Source organism: Lampetra planeri, unplaced genomic scaffold, assembly GCF_965212315.1.
Source record: "Lampetra planeri unplaced genomic scaffold, kcLamPlan1.2.h2 scaffold_457, whole genome shotgun sequence".
Classification (NCBI taxonomy): Eukaryota; Metazoa; Chordata; class Hyperoartia; order Petromyzontiformes; family Petromyzontidae; genus Lampetra; species Lampetra planeri.
The window spans coordinates 36,658-52,666 of NW_027615280.1; the positions used below are offsets into that span (position 1 = coordinate 36,658).

The 16,009-nt window shown below is 42.6% G+C and overlaps 1 protein-coding gene across 1 annotated transcript; it reads right to left on the reverse strand.

Annotated features, from left to right (window-relative positions):
- Window positions 1-259: 259 nt before the first annotated feature.
- GPM6A (glycoprotein M6A) lies at window positions 260-13,005 on the reverse strand. Its single transcript, XM_078623797.1, has 7 exons — window positions 12,969-13,005; window positions 4,016-4,208; window positions 3,691-3,847; window positions 2,166-2,319; window positions 1,845-1,921; window positions 1,552-1,617; window positions 260-412 (listed from the first exon to the last, which is right to left on the reverse strand). The coding sequence occupies exons 1-7, from the start codon at window positions 13,003-13,005 to the stop codon at window positions 260-262; spliced, it is 837 nt and encodes a 278-aa protein (XP_078479923.1).
- Window positions 13,006-16,009: the final 3,004 nt, after the last annotated feature.

The window sequence follows — 16,009 nt, forward strand, 5'->3', positions numbered from 1 at the left end:
ATCCATGAGAGCGGTAAAGGGGCTTCTGAAATGCTGATTGTGACTGAGGAGGATTGTGTGACGCCCCCCCCCCCCCCCCACCCCAGACCACATTGTCAAATGACGCACCAGTGACATCAGGAGAGGCGAGGGCCCTATGCGCCACCCCCCCTCACCCCACCTCTCCCTCGGGAGGGGATGGTAGTGAGAGATATAAAGACAGAGGAGAGAGAGAGAGGGAGAGAGGCCGGAGTAGCAGGGCCAGGCCTCACGCTGGTCTTTATGTGTACGCGTTGAGACGCTCCTTGGAGCGAGTGGAGTGGATGTCGTGGAGCTCCTGCTCCTCCTTGGACTTGATGTCCTCATACTTCTGCATCCGGCAGGCATCCTTTACGTACGCCCAGTTGGCAGAAAGCACCATCAAGTAGTGGATCTGTGAGATGTGGACAGTTCAGACACAAACGTGTTAGTGAATTAAAATTGTAGTATAGTAGTATTTTACATTTGTCAAGGGTATTTTAAACTTTGTGGACTCATATATCATGCAAAAAATTATCAAACCACTTGTCTTCTTCAGTTTCTTGTTCATGCTAATGCCTGGTACCACAAAGGTACATTTGTTTAAACAAACATAAAGATAACAACAAAAATAGCTCCGGAGAGCTGATATCTAGCCAATTTCCATGGTTTTCTTGATAACTTGATAACTACCAAACTCACTTAATTTCTTACATCAATAGCTTTGAATTGATTTTTTTTTCCATGACTGTATGAACAACTTTTACAACTGTCAATATAAAATGCACAAAGCTATTTCCTAATGCTCTTTTTGTGTAGACTAGCCCTTTAAGAAGTCTTCCAGCAGGTGGCAGCATTATACCAGACAAAGTCTTTGGCTTGTGTTTCCATAGCAGCTCTGGCCATAATGCATGTACTGTGCCGTGAGAATGATTGAAACGGAGATTCCCTTCACAAGGAATCACGATTTCAGAAGATCGGTGATGACGTACAAAATAGTCATTTTCATAATACCCGTTTCCCCCATTTGCTGTTGGATTTCCTGTTGGGTCTTGGGTCTGAGACGTTTCAAAAGATTTTGGGGCAATTATTTCATTGCAATTGTTACTTGGCGAGGAACACAGACCGCCACAGTTTGCACAATCATCACTGACAAACACTTCTCAGAAAATGGCTCCTTAGAAAACACTGAGTGATGTTTGCAACAATCGCTGATCCTTTCTTCTCCCTGTTTCCATGACAACACAATGACATGCCAGGCGCCTCCAAAAGAGGGAGGGAGACAAACCCTGTCTTTTCAGTGCGCTAAAATGCCTCCTCTGCTATTAACGGCTTTTCTCTCACAAGCCACGAAGCAGCTACAGCAAAACACAGGCCTTTTTATCCCCTTTGTACTTGATTTGAAAGAGGTCTGTGAAATGGTTGCATCTTTTAAATATGTAGTCTTACATTCTTTCACCTGCATTTTTTTACACATTGCTGCAAAATCAAACGTAAACATGATTTTTTTTTTTCTGCAACCCTGCATAAATATTTGTTTTGTTGGTGTCTCACCATAGCAATAACAGCAGCTCCTGCTCCAGCGAGGGCACAGATGAACAAGTGGAATGTCATGTCCAGCTGTCGTGAAACCAAACCACACATTAGTCTCCACGGCTTTGTGGTAACCTGAACGTGCAACAATCAGTTTCTCTCAAACTGTAATACTTGAATTGTCCAGAGAAATACTCCATGTGTATCTTGTTGTCAGAAATCAGATTTTAGCCTTTACTGTCACAGGCTTTAATCACATCCTCTGAAGTATAATCCTTTTGCACACTGTTTGCTATTCATAGATTGTACCTTACCTCATTGGATTCACACATCTTGTAGAATTTCTCTGATCCGGCACACACTGTTTTCGCCTCAGCAATTGGCACAATACCTGAAACAGGATGATTTATTGTGGCAAAGCATGTAATACTAAGGAAAACACATAAGGAGATAGAGGTTGACGGTGCCTGTATCTCTGCTTTAGCAACACCAATCAAGTAAACAAAAAAATAAATTGATATCTGAGTCAAAAGCAGGACAGTGCAGCACGGGGTGTGAAGGGAAAACCTCCATGTAGAAAGAAATTATTAAGATTTGAGGCATTGATGGTGGAGGAGAAGAATATCCATCGTTACCATACTGCCGTGGGTCCAGGCAGAGTGTCGCCCCCTCCAGCACCGTAGCATTTTGGCAAATATTCCAGATGTTGAAGTATATAAAGACGGGGAGGGATGTAAAAGCCGTCACACCGAGCCAAGCCAGCATGAAGATGTATGTCAGCATGATGAACTGAAAGAGCAAAAGATGGCGACAGACAACAGCTTTGGTTAAAGTCAATCAGTGACTTTGGTTTCACACTTCACACATATCTTTTACATTTTGACCAACATTTGTAAACATTTTCACGGGCAATATACAAATTTCCCGGGTTATTCGCATATAACCCGAAAACATGGGTAGTTTGCAAATAACCTGTCCAGGTCGTATAGGTTAGGGTTAGGGTTAGTGCTACCTAACGGATTGTTAGTTAGCTGGGAATTTAAGCTACCAACCGTAGATAACATTGAAAACATTAGCTAGCTGCTGTAGCTTTGCACATTACCCAAAAACACGGGTTGTCTGCAAACAACCCAGGTAATTTGCACATTCTCATTTTTTCACATTGCCCCTAACATATATAATACGTTTCAATCACTCCCTCACAAATGTGAAGCTTGTAAGGATTTAATGTTGTTTGCGTGTGGGCACTGGTGTACACAAATTGGCTGTTGTAAATCTAAAATGCTTTAGGTAAAGAGGTAACAACAGCAAAAAAAACCAAAAGAGAATGGTATTGTCATCCACATTTCTGCCAATCTGTCCTGATTTAGTGTGGACATTGCCCACAGGATTGGCTCTCACTGACTAAATGAATCCAGTGACCATAGATACCAAAGCACAGCTCACTTCCCTTACCTCCCTGGGGAGCTGCAGATTTGCTAAGCAATTACATCCCATAGATAATCTTGTTAGAGATGCTGCAGGGTGCTTCTGTTCTTTATTTATTTTTTTTTAATTTTGTTATGGCTGAGTTTTGTCATTATGTTGTCAACAATATAATTATAGAACACCTCTGATGAGACTCTAAATGTGTAAGACATTTTAAAATAATCTACACAAACATGTATACTTGAAACAATACTGAATAGAAATGGAAAATAATGTTTTTGTTTGTTGTTTTATTTTACCTGGTTTGTCACACTTGTCTAGTCCCTGTATGGCCTGCATGATAAGAAAAAAAACTGAACTGGAGTTGCTGTCATAGCTCGTCTACTAACAAACCTTGTCTTCTTGGATCTTCTGCAAGAGAAATCTCCAGTGAAATCATCTGATGTGCATTTTCTTCCCACTCTAAAACACATTTGTAGCAAAACTGGGTTTTTTTGAATAGACATGCTGCAATTTGGATGCAGATCATTAACATTTAAATAGTCAGCGTCTTCATCATCCCAGTGCAATATCCGTCACGCCTCCGTACGACGGATGACCCAGTTTACTGTGTCTGCACCATCAGACGGATGCTTCACCAGTCTCAAGAACAGATGCCTGTAGCATATTTGCAGGAGCAGATATGACTGAACGTAGAAATTGACTTTCATCATGTTCAAACGTTTGTCTTACCCAAGCACTGACGCATCGTCCACAGGTGGTGATCTTGAAGTCACCGTACAGGTCTTTAATGGCTCCGCTGGTGAAAAAGCCTTCGACCATCAGCAGAATGCCGTAGACAAAAAAAGCGGAAGCAATGCCGTAGATCACGTACTTGATAATGTCAATTCTGAAATTGAAAATATGTGCACAAGAATTAAGGTTACACTTTGGATTAGGCATCTTAAATATAGACAATGTCCAAGTTGGAGATCTGATCTTCGGTTGATTCATTTGAGGATATTTTCTTCATGAACCAACTTGTCACCCGTTAAAGCCGAAGCAGCTTTCCACTCACATGGTGAAGACGTCCAGCGCGTCCACGGGGCTCCGCACCACTTCAAAGTAGTTTTGGAGGATTGTGACTGTGCCAGACAGTGCCTCATGTCCACAGCCGCAGAACAGAGCTACGCCGGCATAGAGCAAGATGGTGGCTATAAGGGACGGGTATGGGATCCCACCCAAGCATTTGATGCAGCATTCAAGGCACCCTAGAAACACAAACAGATGGAAAGGGTCAACAAAGACGACTTGGCTGAGTTTTCTGTGAGGGTTGCAAGGACACAAAGTTTCCCTAGGTGTTAAGGAGAATCCGTGACTGTACGGAGGAGTTATCCGCGACTGTACACGCTTGTGTGATTAGTGCATCGTTGAACAACAACATGATGGACCTGGGTCATCTTCTTTCTGAAATATGTCCAGCTTATGTCTTTGTGTATCTCCTATCAGTCTATCTATATCCAAAGCCATTATCCATGCCATGGTCTCATTACCTGGTTCTCTGCACTCGACTTAGTCTGTTTGTTTAGCCAACAGGGGATTCTTTTCAGCGCTAAAATATCGGGATCATAAAGATGCACTTAGCAGGATCACTAAGTTATCCTAACCTTTAACCCAATTCCTCTTTGCCCGGCCCTTGGGGCCCTTAAGGTGACTAATCACTGCTCAGCTCAAGATCCAATCTCCTCTCGCAGAGATATCTTGGAGAAGTTTCAGATCTTTAAACACTTTTGCACATGAAATGTCTGTACAGTCATTTCTCAGCGACTGATGTAAACTGTGGGGCTTATTTCCTGCAGAGGCACAGGAGTCATGGCAGTGCACAGAAAGGTTTTCAGCCAAGCCAAGGTGTTCTGAACCCACATCTAATTTTTCATCCAGAAATGGAGACCTGCTTACTGAATATATATGGCCATCTCAAATCCAAATCAATACATTGGCTCACATTGAAAATATGAATGTAATGCTGGATCAGCTGGATCATGGTGGCCCAAGATTCAATTAATCTGTATTCACACGGCCGTCGTCACAGAGTCACTATTCATGTCCATCAAGGGTTTGTTCAGCAGCATCCTCCTGTCTCCACCTGTGCTATATGACAGGAGTTGAAGCAGTATCCCTCTTCCTCCTCGGCTCTGTGCTTCGATCCAAACCTGAGTGGAATGCCAAGTAATGTGTTTGCTTGCTCCACTGTGCTGTGCGCTCTGACGCTTGGTGCAGCTTTAACCCTCGCCCCTTCTTGCCTACATTATCTTGCTGGGTTAAATCGTAGGCAACTGGACTTCTAGTTTACTTGTCAGTCTTCTGAGGGACCCTCAGAACGGGACTGAACGGGACTACCACTAGTCAGTTCAGAACGGGAGAAGCTTCTTGGATGAGTGGCGAAGCGTCTTCAAGGAAACTAGAAGTCCAGTTGCCTACGATTAAACCCAGCAATGTACCACGACCTGAATGACTGAGAACCTTCAAAGACTTGCCTAGATTATCTGCATCCTCCTGATGTAATCCTGTGCTGGACTGCCCTTCCCATAGAATGTGTGTCACTTCCTTCTTAATTTATTATTTTTAATCAATTCTTCTTTTCTGTTTTCAGAGAATGTTCTGTTTTATAACAAACCTGAGCAGCTTTTCTCACAATCTGGGACTCTGCCCAGTTAGGTTTACTGAAATAGTTTTGAATTACATCCCCCGGAGCTTCTGGCGTGTTTTTACTGTTTGTGTTTTCACACAGATTGTTGGTGCAATCTGAATCATGCCAATTTTCTTTAAGTAGATGGTGTGAACTTAACAGGTGGTGTATATCGTACTTTGATGCTCCTCATCACTTTCAGAGAATTTGTGTTTATGCACATATGCATTATATATTTAAACAGTGGGAGCAGGTATCTGATTGTTCCTCATTTTCATTTTTTTCATTTTTTTTAAAGACTGATAAGCTAGCACATTCCATCTGGCAGTACCATTTTATATCTACCACCATTTTAATAGTAGCCCATCCTGCAAATGAGGCCCGGTCTTATACACAGTGACATACACTGTGAAGACTACTCTTGAAAACTCATTTCAGCCCCAAATGGAACACGGTTTGCACTTTTACACATATATACGATTAAAAACTGACTTATTGGAAAAGAACTTTGAATGAAATAACACAGTAAACATTCACGTTTCTATCCACATCCAAATGTTTTTGCAGTATGAATCTTACACTGATACAGTACTGATACTGGTACAGTCTTTTACGCAGATGAGATTGAATTTAGCTGAAAAATTTCATGTAATTCATTCAGTAAAGACACAAAGGGCCTGAACTTTTGAATATTGAGAAGAGATGACACTTGAGTATTTCCTGCCTGACCGTGCTGTCGAAACTAAGCCAGGTAGCCCGCATGAGGGCTGAATCACTCCCTGCAGGGGCGTTGTTACCAGGCGGTTGTGGCAGTGCACCATTAATAAATATTCGGCCTCACAATTTATTTTTTTACATACCACATTATACAGTAATCTGCTCAATCTAATCTCCTACTTGTCTGTTTAATGGCGCTTCAAAATGAGTAAGACACGGAGCATTAATAAACATCCTATTCCAAAGAGTCACATAGGCATGTCTCATTTTAATGTTACAGTCAGCACAAATTCAGTCCCTTGAAACAAAACATTTGGCCTCCGTCTGGCTCTGTAAAAATCAAGCTGGGTAAAATGGCAATTGTTGGTGCGAACGTATTCGGAGAGCTACTGGATGCTTGATCCATAATTTAGAAGCAGCACAGAGCAGCAGAGCACAAGGCTGTCACATTTATTATTCATGCTCTCTGCTTAGCCCAACATTACCTGCAATGAAAATAAAAGATCTCCTGCTTAATGAGCATTCACATTCATTTGAACTGATCTTGCTGGCAGATAGAATTCGAAGCATTCCGACAGACACGCCGCTTGTCAAATCGACACAAGTGACTATGACTATGACTATGCTCAGCAGGAACTGAAAGTGTGGCAATACAAAGATTAGCCTTTAGATTTAGAACAAAGACAATAGAGATTTAAAATATTTTATCCTTCACCAATTTCTAGAAATAAAACCTCTGTTTGGGGGACTGCGGGGGCCACACATGACCCCAAACACAGCAGTCCTATCAACAGAAGGCCTCTCCTGAACACAAAGAGAAAGGATGACCCCCCCCCCCGGCCCCTCCCACCTCCTTCTTCTGCTCCATCTGTCAGTGTCATATCCGACAGGCAAAAGGGACACACACACACACAAACACACACACAAACACACACACTCTAGCTGACCCAGTGAACGACCACACGAGGGACAAGGTTATCCTCAGATAACGCCCAGAGCTAGATAACGCCCTTCTTGGGAAAGAAAGAAAACATCTGGGAGACAGTTGGAGTTAATTAAGGAAGGATTTGCTGGCTTGTTCCAATGACTCACTTGTTCATATGATTTTTCAGTCATTCATTCTTAATCTTCCTGACATTCCCCTGCTGCCTTGAGCTGAAATCACATCTCTTGTAGTGTCTGTGAAGTCATCCAGGTCAGGTTGCCAGGTTGAATCGTAGGCAACTGGGCTAGTTTGCTTGAAGGCCTTTCACTCCTCGTTTGAGAAGCGTCGTCAGTTTTAAACTGTGGAGAGTTGTGATATTTAGCTTCAGTTGTGTCGTTGACTCACACAAAGGGGTGTGACGCTCCCTCTCCCCCTCCCTCCATTGTTGTTTGTCAGAGTTTGTGACAAGCTTCTTGGATGATTGACCAAATGTCAAGTGATATCTCTTGTTGGCTTCATCAGCTCAGAGCATGTCTGGTTGAATCTACATAGACTACAACTACATAGGACATATTGGATTCTTTTTAACCCTTACGGGTCTCTTAAGGTGAAGGAGAGACACGGAGAATAAGTATGAGATTAAATGTGACATTTAGACAATATTTCTCCCAACACTATCAGAAACTTTTGTGTGTTTGAAACTGTTCAAGCACTGTTGAAGCAAAAACTGCACAATTCAAAGTCATTGTGAGCCTACTAACATTTCTTTTATTGGTAAAATCTGAACTTCGAAGGAGTGCACGGTAGGTGCAGAAAATAAATAGTAACATAAGTAACATTTGACTAATAAACAAGCTGCAACTTAACTATTAGGGTGAAGATACAAAGGAAATTCAGAGGCCAAACAGATGATGCACAACAAGAGTTCTGTCATAGATACTGACATAAAACAGCTTAAGACTTCTAACTGACACATCTGTAAGAACATGTAGAACATGGGTGTCAGTTTAGTTTGAAATGTGGTAGGGTCAGAGATGCCCCCCCAACGCCTTGGGGCACTGGCTGCACTGATTCATTCAGCATATAACACACCAGACTTCCCTTGGAATCTTTTTAAACATTTTAAACAGAAATTTAGTCACTGAATGACGGAGAGGAACGCAGATTTAACATGTTAAACATGTTTGACTTTTTTTTTTTTTACTGTTTCAGCACTGATCTCTATCAGATTAAAGATGGCTCAGGTCTCATGTTTGGTGTGTAAATCCATCCACGGTGTACGTCAGTGCATCAGTGATGGCGTCCTGCTCCGTGTTCTCTCTCAGAGTGTCCCCATGAAATCGATGATGTAGAACATATAGGAGGGAGCATTTCGGGGCAGGGGCGATATGATGGGGCACTGGCAAGCACTGTCGCCTCACAGCAAGAAGGTCCCGGGTTTGATTTCCGGCCTGGGGGTCTTTCGGTATGGAGTTTGCATGTTCCGTCTGCATGGGTTCTCTCCAGGTACTCCTTACTCCAGCCTTCCTTATTCCGCCAAAGCATGCCAGGTTAATCAGTCCCTCTTCATTGCCCATAGGTGTGAATGTGAATGGTTGACACTGCCGCTCCCCATTGTCGGCTTGGATCAGTAGAATGACTTCCTGCTCCAGTTTGAAATCTCCACGTGGTGGGAGGACCGATTATGGAGATATTTAGAGATGGGAATCTACCCCTGGCAATTGGCTTCTGTGTTCACCCATCTGCCATCCATAACATCTCTCTATTGTCACTTACTTTACATCTGCTCTTAAAAACTCCAGAGACAAAAGCTTATTGAATAGACCACACATCTCAAGATGGACGAGGCAGGTGTATGGTCACAGACCTAGCTGCTGTATTTGATGTGGTAAGAATTAGAAAGGGCAGCTATGAGGATATACTTTGCATTTTGTTTTCTCTCTGTGTGAAGCTCGGAAGACAGAGTAAGACAGAGTAAAGTTAAACAAAGGTGCTGATCACATTCTGCCTTCCAGCATATCTCTGGTACATGTTGTCGTTTAGAAATCAGACATCAGTTCCTTGTTTTTATGGGGGCGGGGTGAGAATACGTTTGTGTTGGGGTAATGGGCGGGCTTGAGTCTTGTTTCTTTACTATATTTAATGCGCAGCCCCCTTTCCCCTGAAGCAAGCAGGTTTTACAGCCCCCGCACACCCCCATCTCCTCTGCACATGTTTAATCAACCAGTATGGTTGCCATGTCAACCGCAGCACAAAATCTGAGAATAGACTAGAGTACTTCAGTGCCATGACCCACTTACTGTATGTCAACAAATTCAGTGGGACAATAGTGAGTGAGACGCCGCACACAGCTAACCCCTGTGGGCAAAAAGGACCTTACAGGCCAGGTCCGAGAGCTCAGCCACTGATTTCCGCTTTCTCTCAGAGAGATGGAAGAGTCTGAGCATGACTGCGTGACTGCAGAGTGGGGCTGTGTCTCTTTGTCTGAGGGAAGTTGACTCCAGGAACTACGGGGCAAAGTCAGGACAAAAATAAGTGGTCTCCTTTCACGTTAGTGTTGTACTGTTTAAGCTCCTGGTTCCTTTTGTTCAGAATGAAATGAACCTAAATTCTGTGTCGCCGGAATGGTAACAAAGAGTGTTGGAATTCTGCCATGGGGTTTATTTTATCAACTCATGAGTCCTCTGAATGGAAGCAAAGAAGACTGAACAAACTCAGCAAAGAAATAAGTAAACTCGTCGTAGTATCAACTTAAAACGGTGCAAAAAAAGTGTAATATCTGGGGAATGGTCTCAAAGTGCATCACTGAATCTGAGCACCTGTTGTCTCTTATCTTAAATCTACACCAGAGAGCCGTTCCTGCGAGAACAATAAGGAAACCTTCAGAAGCTGTGCACTGATAGCGCAAACCAATTTCACGAGAAACAATTGGTGGAACTTCCTTGGCTTCTATGAGACTGGTGCGAGCAACGATAGAGAACAATGAGACAGAGACGTGGGTTGGTGGGAGTTGGAAATGAGTATACAGGACACAATTTGACTCAACTTTCCAATGAAGACTGGAAGGACCATAACCATAACTCCTCATGTTGCTATAATACAATAATAATATGATTACCGGTAATAATGATGATATAATAATACGTAATTTTCCACAATAGAATTTTTCTCTGCATGCTCCTCCTCTATAAGGTTCTGGCTCGCTGACTGTGGTGCGCAGTACGCCCGGGTACGTTTGGCATCTGAAGTGAGCAGTGCCCACCTGGTCCATCTAACTCATAATCTGAGATCTGCTGCCTCACAAGAAGTCAACAGACGGGCATTAGCTCTGTCGGTGAACTCGCTGACACCAATTCTTCTGTGTGAACTGTGCGTCACTAATTTGTATTCGTTTTATGGGGTGGTGCCTGTCACGTTGTTTCTCCAGTGACATGGTTGTAATTGCTAGAGGCAATTTCCAATCAATTTCACAACATTATAAATGACGACTTCTGTGTAGTAAAGATAACAGTCAGTCACAGTTGTGCTATTGTGGGTTCCACAATGTGACTTGACATTTGTAAGCTTTTACTGTCATATATCTTGCTGCAGTGATTGTTATTTGTCATTATCGTGTATGCCTTGCAACGTATAACTTACTAAACTAAAAAAAAAGAAAATATCAGTCCTCCAATTACATAATTTTACTGGACTTGGAAAGGACATGAAACGAAATGTGACAGGGTGACTGTAAAGCTCATCACGCTTCACCAGCGCAGACACTCCCAAGAGAGAGACTCTGAATTAGGTGACCAGTGAGCCATGGCACCTTTTCATCTTATGTTTCATCACACTCAGTGCATTTCCTAAACTATTTTGCCAGAAGCTGGTAATAAATGACCTCCACATAAACAGCATTAGAAGATTTGAACGTGAACATTCACTTTTGATGTACTCTTTATCGAGAGTTATGTTTGCACTCCTCTAACTCAAAGTATAATCCATGCAACTAAATTGCTGTTTAAAGTAGAACTAGTCAGATTTAGCCTCACAGAAAACTTTGAGTGGGCAGTAATCTGAATGATTCATCGCTTTAATCATATTATTCACACTCAAAAACACAATCTCATGAAACTTGCTCTTCCTCTGAATCGTGTTACTTTAGAAATGTGTGTTATGATCACATCAGAACAAGAAGAAACAATCCAAACTGGATGCACGTTGGCCGTGACATATGGGCAGTGAGTTTTTGAGTGTGTGTCTGTCAGTGGCAGTGTGACCCTCTTCACCGCCAGCTTCACATGATGCTGATGGCCATTCACTTTTTTTAACACCCTTCTTGGACGGTGGTCACCTCTGCGGTGTCACACGTCTGTCAGGCACCGTCACGTTGGCTGTTTGTCACACTGAACTATCAAAATTTACAGAGTGAAAGCGGAAAACAATTACGTCATCTGCAAAACACTGAAACGTTGGCGTTTATGTGAGATCGCTTGAGTCAACAGTTGAAATTGGATTCAATTTATTGGCCTCCTTTTACTCAACTTGAAAATAATTCACCAGAGAGACACATTTGGTTCCATACATGTGAATGTTTTTTAAAAAAAAATCCCAGAACATAACTTAGCTTGCATGGCTGCTTCTTTCAGTAGAATGTGTTTGTGTTCAAGGCAGAAAGACTTCTGAATCAAAATGCCTGAGTACACACCTAGTAATGGCGACCAGGAGCGTTTCAGTCAGATGCTGGAGGCATTTCAGCGGTGCACATGCTAAATATTACAGTCGTCTTATTTTCTTCATCGCCCATCGTTGTAGCACAAGACAATGTATTTTTCTCTCGCAATACACTAGGAGATATATTCCCATCTAACCATCCCTCCTTCATTCCATCTACTTTTTTTTGGGGGGGGGGGGGGGTATTTTTCCTCTGCATCCCTTTTCCATAGCGTTCCCTCCCACTCTCAGACAGAAACAATGTTCCTGAAATATCATCAGCAGGAGTGGATGAAGTGATAATAGATGATGACTACTCCTGGCCAGTGCCATGGCAACTGAGGAGCTGGAGACTGGAGGGGAGATACACATAAACAGACCAAACCTGTCGCTTGAAGTCAATCAAAAAGGTGTGTCATCTAATTATGTTAGGGGGAACCGCTTTCTGCAAGATATAGGTTCCCACTTACAGTATTTCAAAGAAAAAAAAACAAGAAAAACACTCGTTTTGTGACTCCCGACCATACACTGAATGATTCATACAGAGAGAGGACGGTGGTGTGGGTGGGGGTATGAAGTCTAAATAGAAATTCCAAACAGTCCCAAAAGAAATCTCAGAATGCCACTAAGCATCAATGCATACAAGCTCTGGGCATTTGAGCACAAAGGACAGAACCTGAGAGCCGCTGGATTAATGAGTGTACAGACTCGGATTGTTTCTTCACTACTCATGTGTCCCTCTCGCCCATCGCGACAGGCGTGAAAGCCTCATCAAGCGAACAAAGACTGTCTGGCCCTCACAGAAGCAGTTCACACCCCTCTGACTACCTAACCAGCACATACAGACGTGCACTCTCTAGTAGAGCTCAGGCACTCAGTGGACAAAGGAATTACCACCAACAGCTGCTCGGCTGTTCAACGTTTGTGCCTCTGTCTCTGCAGACGCTCTGCTGTTTCACTGACAAGACACATCCACTGCAAAATATACACCAATATAGGCTTTCTTACCTTTTTGGGTCTGCCCCTCATCCATGTCCTCTTCCATTGTGTTGGTTTTGTTATGGAGCAACTAAAGACAAGAAAATGTCTGTTTCAGGTTGAAAGCCTTTTTATTTCAAGGGGTAGTCCACCAAGCGTCGCCTCTTCCCTTGTCTCGATCTCGCTTTTCCACTTTCTAGATGTCCCTACTAGAACGCTGAGCTTGCCTGTCAGCTGTGTTTTCTGTCAAGCGTCTGGGTGACGCGAGGGATCACTGAGTCTTTGTGGTACTGTCCATTGCAAACTGCCGTGACAAGTGCTGAAAACCTCCTTGGTTCCCTTGTGGAGAGGGAGGAGGAGGAGGAGGAGAGGAGTGCGCGTGTGTGTGGGGTGGGGGGCTGAATGGAGCAGAGGGTCTCTTTGCTAGACAGGAAAGCGCATGTGTGATGGGGGAGGGGGGTGAACGGTTGAAAAGGCAGGTTAGTCAAAAATATTGAAGAGGAAATCGCATGCGGGGCTGTCCAGCAGTTCGACTGCACCCTCTGACTTTGTTTTGACAGTGGTGTTCATAAGCATATATCATCACTGATCTTGTCCACACCGAGCAACCCTGGGTTCTCCGACAGAATGGTTAATCCCAACGCCACGCAGTGGCTGGAAAACGCAGCTTTCCTTGAGTAAGGGAGGGGAACATCTGATTTCCAAATGGGATTCTCCTAATCTTATTCGTCATACAGATTCAATTATACGATCACCGACTGGGTTCTTCTGCTTGGTATGAACATGGGGAACATGCTCCGCACCGGTTGCTGGCCCCCTCTGGTCAATTGGAGATTTAAACTGAAGGATTATGTTGTCAATTCTGGTGAATGTGTTTGAATTCATGGAATGCAGCTTAACCCAAAACCCCAAGTGAATTAACTCCAATATGGATTAATTGACTGAGATTTGTCAGTTGTTTGTCTGGTATCTTTTTTTTCTGGTAGCTGTAATAGTAATGCACATGAATGTCATAATGTAAAAAATGCAAAAAAAGGACAGAATTGGAAACAATCTCCTTTTAGACAAAACACTGCAGTTGGTGATTTTCTTCTTATGTTCCCATGGCAGTTGACAATGTTGACAGATAAGTGAATATGTCGAATAGCTCACGTGTGTATTGTTGTTTACTGAGGAAACTGTAAATATACACAGGGAGATTGTTGCCAGGGTGGAGGAAAGATCATTCAGGTGAACTGCTGTGGGAGGAGATGCACTGTATAAATAAAACCTGACACGTCTTTAAGTATGGACAGATGGGTGGATGGATGGATGATCGGACGGTGGATGAGATGAAAGTTTAATGCTCCCTGCGGGGAAATTCAATCCCTGCTGTGGATGAGAATTGAACAACAGTCAGGAAAACAGTCAAATAAAGAGCTCTGTGAATGATGCAAGTGCTGTGACGTATATAGATTGTAAATAATACATAGACAATAGATGGATAGATGGACTGAAATTGTTTTTTGCAATATCTGGACAAACTCAGACCAACATGTTTTCTTAATTGGACAAAGAAGTATCCATGTCCACAGCACACCAGGGCCAAGTTTTTTGAGGTAGATCATTATATGAAGGAATGGGACAGCAAACCAAAACCCCACAGATCACACAAGGGACAAACAAACTCAAACAACTCAAACAAAGGATTAATCTCAATTTAAAGGTGGGAGCGCATAAATGAAGCAGGGAGCGGATTGGTCAGGAAACCACGAGGGAGGGAGAGCCAGAAAACCCAAGGTGCACAGGAGCAAAACACAGAAACATACAACACAAGAGGGGGAAAAAAAAAGAAAAGATGACATGTGAAATACAGGAAATATGGAACAGTCTAGAACCAAACACAGATGTCCAAATGGGACAGGACAGCTGGTCGGAGACTATTTATGCCAATTATGTTAATGTTAAAAATCAATGTAATGAGTTATTAATGGCCAAATGTAATGTTGTATTAATGTTTCCCTGCTTAATGTAACATAATTAATGAATTATTAATTGAGCTTTCTCATTTAACATCTGTACCGTGATGTCAAACCAAAAGTAAAAAAGAAGAGAAACACTTTTATTTTTCTGTAAACGTAACATAATTATGTGTTTTAAGATCAAACCTTGATTTTTCCCAGCAGTCATCAGGAATGGGCAACTTAATCACGCATTTTCATTTTCATATTTTTAAAACTTTGGATTTTTTGGAACGTGACAAATTGGTTTAATTCTTATTATGTCTTTTTTTTCTTTTTAGTGACTATTATAACTCATTTGTTAATATGTAAAATAAGTGACCCCCTGCAGTAACAGGAAACTGTTTAAACATCTCAACTTTTCTAACTTATGCTCACAGACGAACACACAGACACAAAGAGCTGCACCTTTGGCCTGGATAATGACGTCGCACCAGTTCGCCATGGCTTTGTTAATAGGGGTGGGAGATTTGTTGTAAGTAAACAGGGGAGGGCTTCTTCAATCCTCCTCCCCTGCTGCATCCCCCTGCCTTTGCCGCTAGAGCTCCTCCTGTAGGAAGCTGATAGGAAAAATCACCAGATGGTGAAACACTTTCTTGGGGCATTTTAGCTTCATCGGCTTGCAACATCAGTCGTCTTGTATCTCTCATTTCCATCAGAGACGCCATTTTATATTTGGATATTCCTGTATGTTCCAGTTTATCAGCACATACATACAGATGCTGCATGAAATCCTGCAGCATCTGCCAGTGCTCAACAGAAGGAGCCAGAAACGCTAACTTTAAGCTTATTAATGTCCTCCCGGTGCACCTCATTATTGAGCTTGCTAGTTACCATAGCAACCAAACCCAAGATACTGTTCAGTCGATGAAGAAATATAGATATCACCGCATCACTGTTTGATGTGTCTGGGTTTTTCAAAGCAAATGAATGATGCGAAATGTGCAGCTCATCACTGAAATGCAAATCCTGATGCTCATTTCGCAGTGCCTATGCAAGTCAACTGGCGCCAGCACGCTCTCTGTTAAGTGCTGATGTATGTTCCTGCCCAGTCAAGCTGAGGGAAATGAA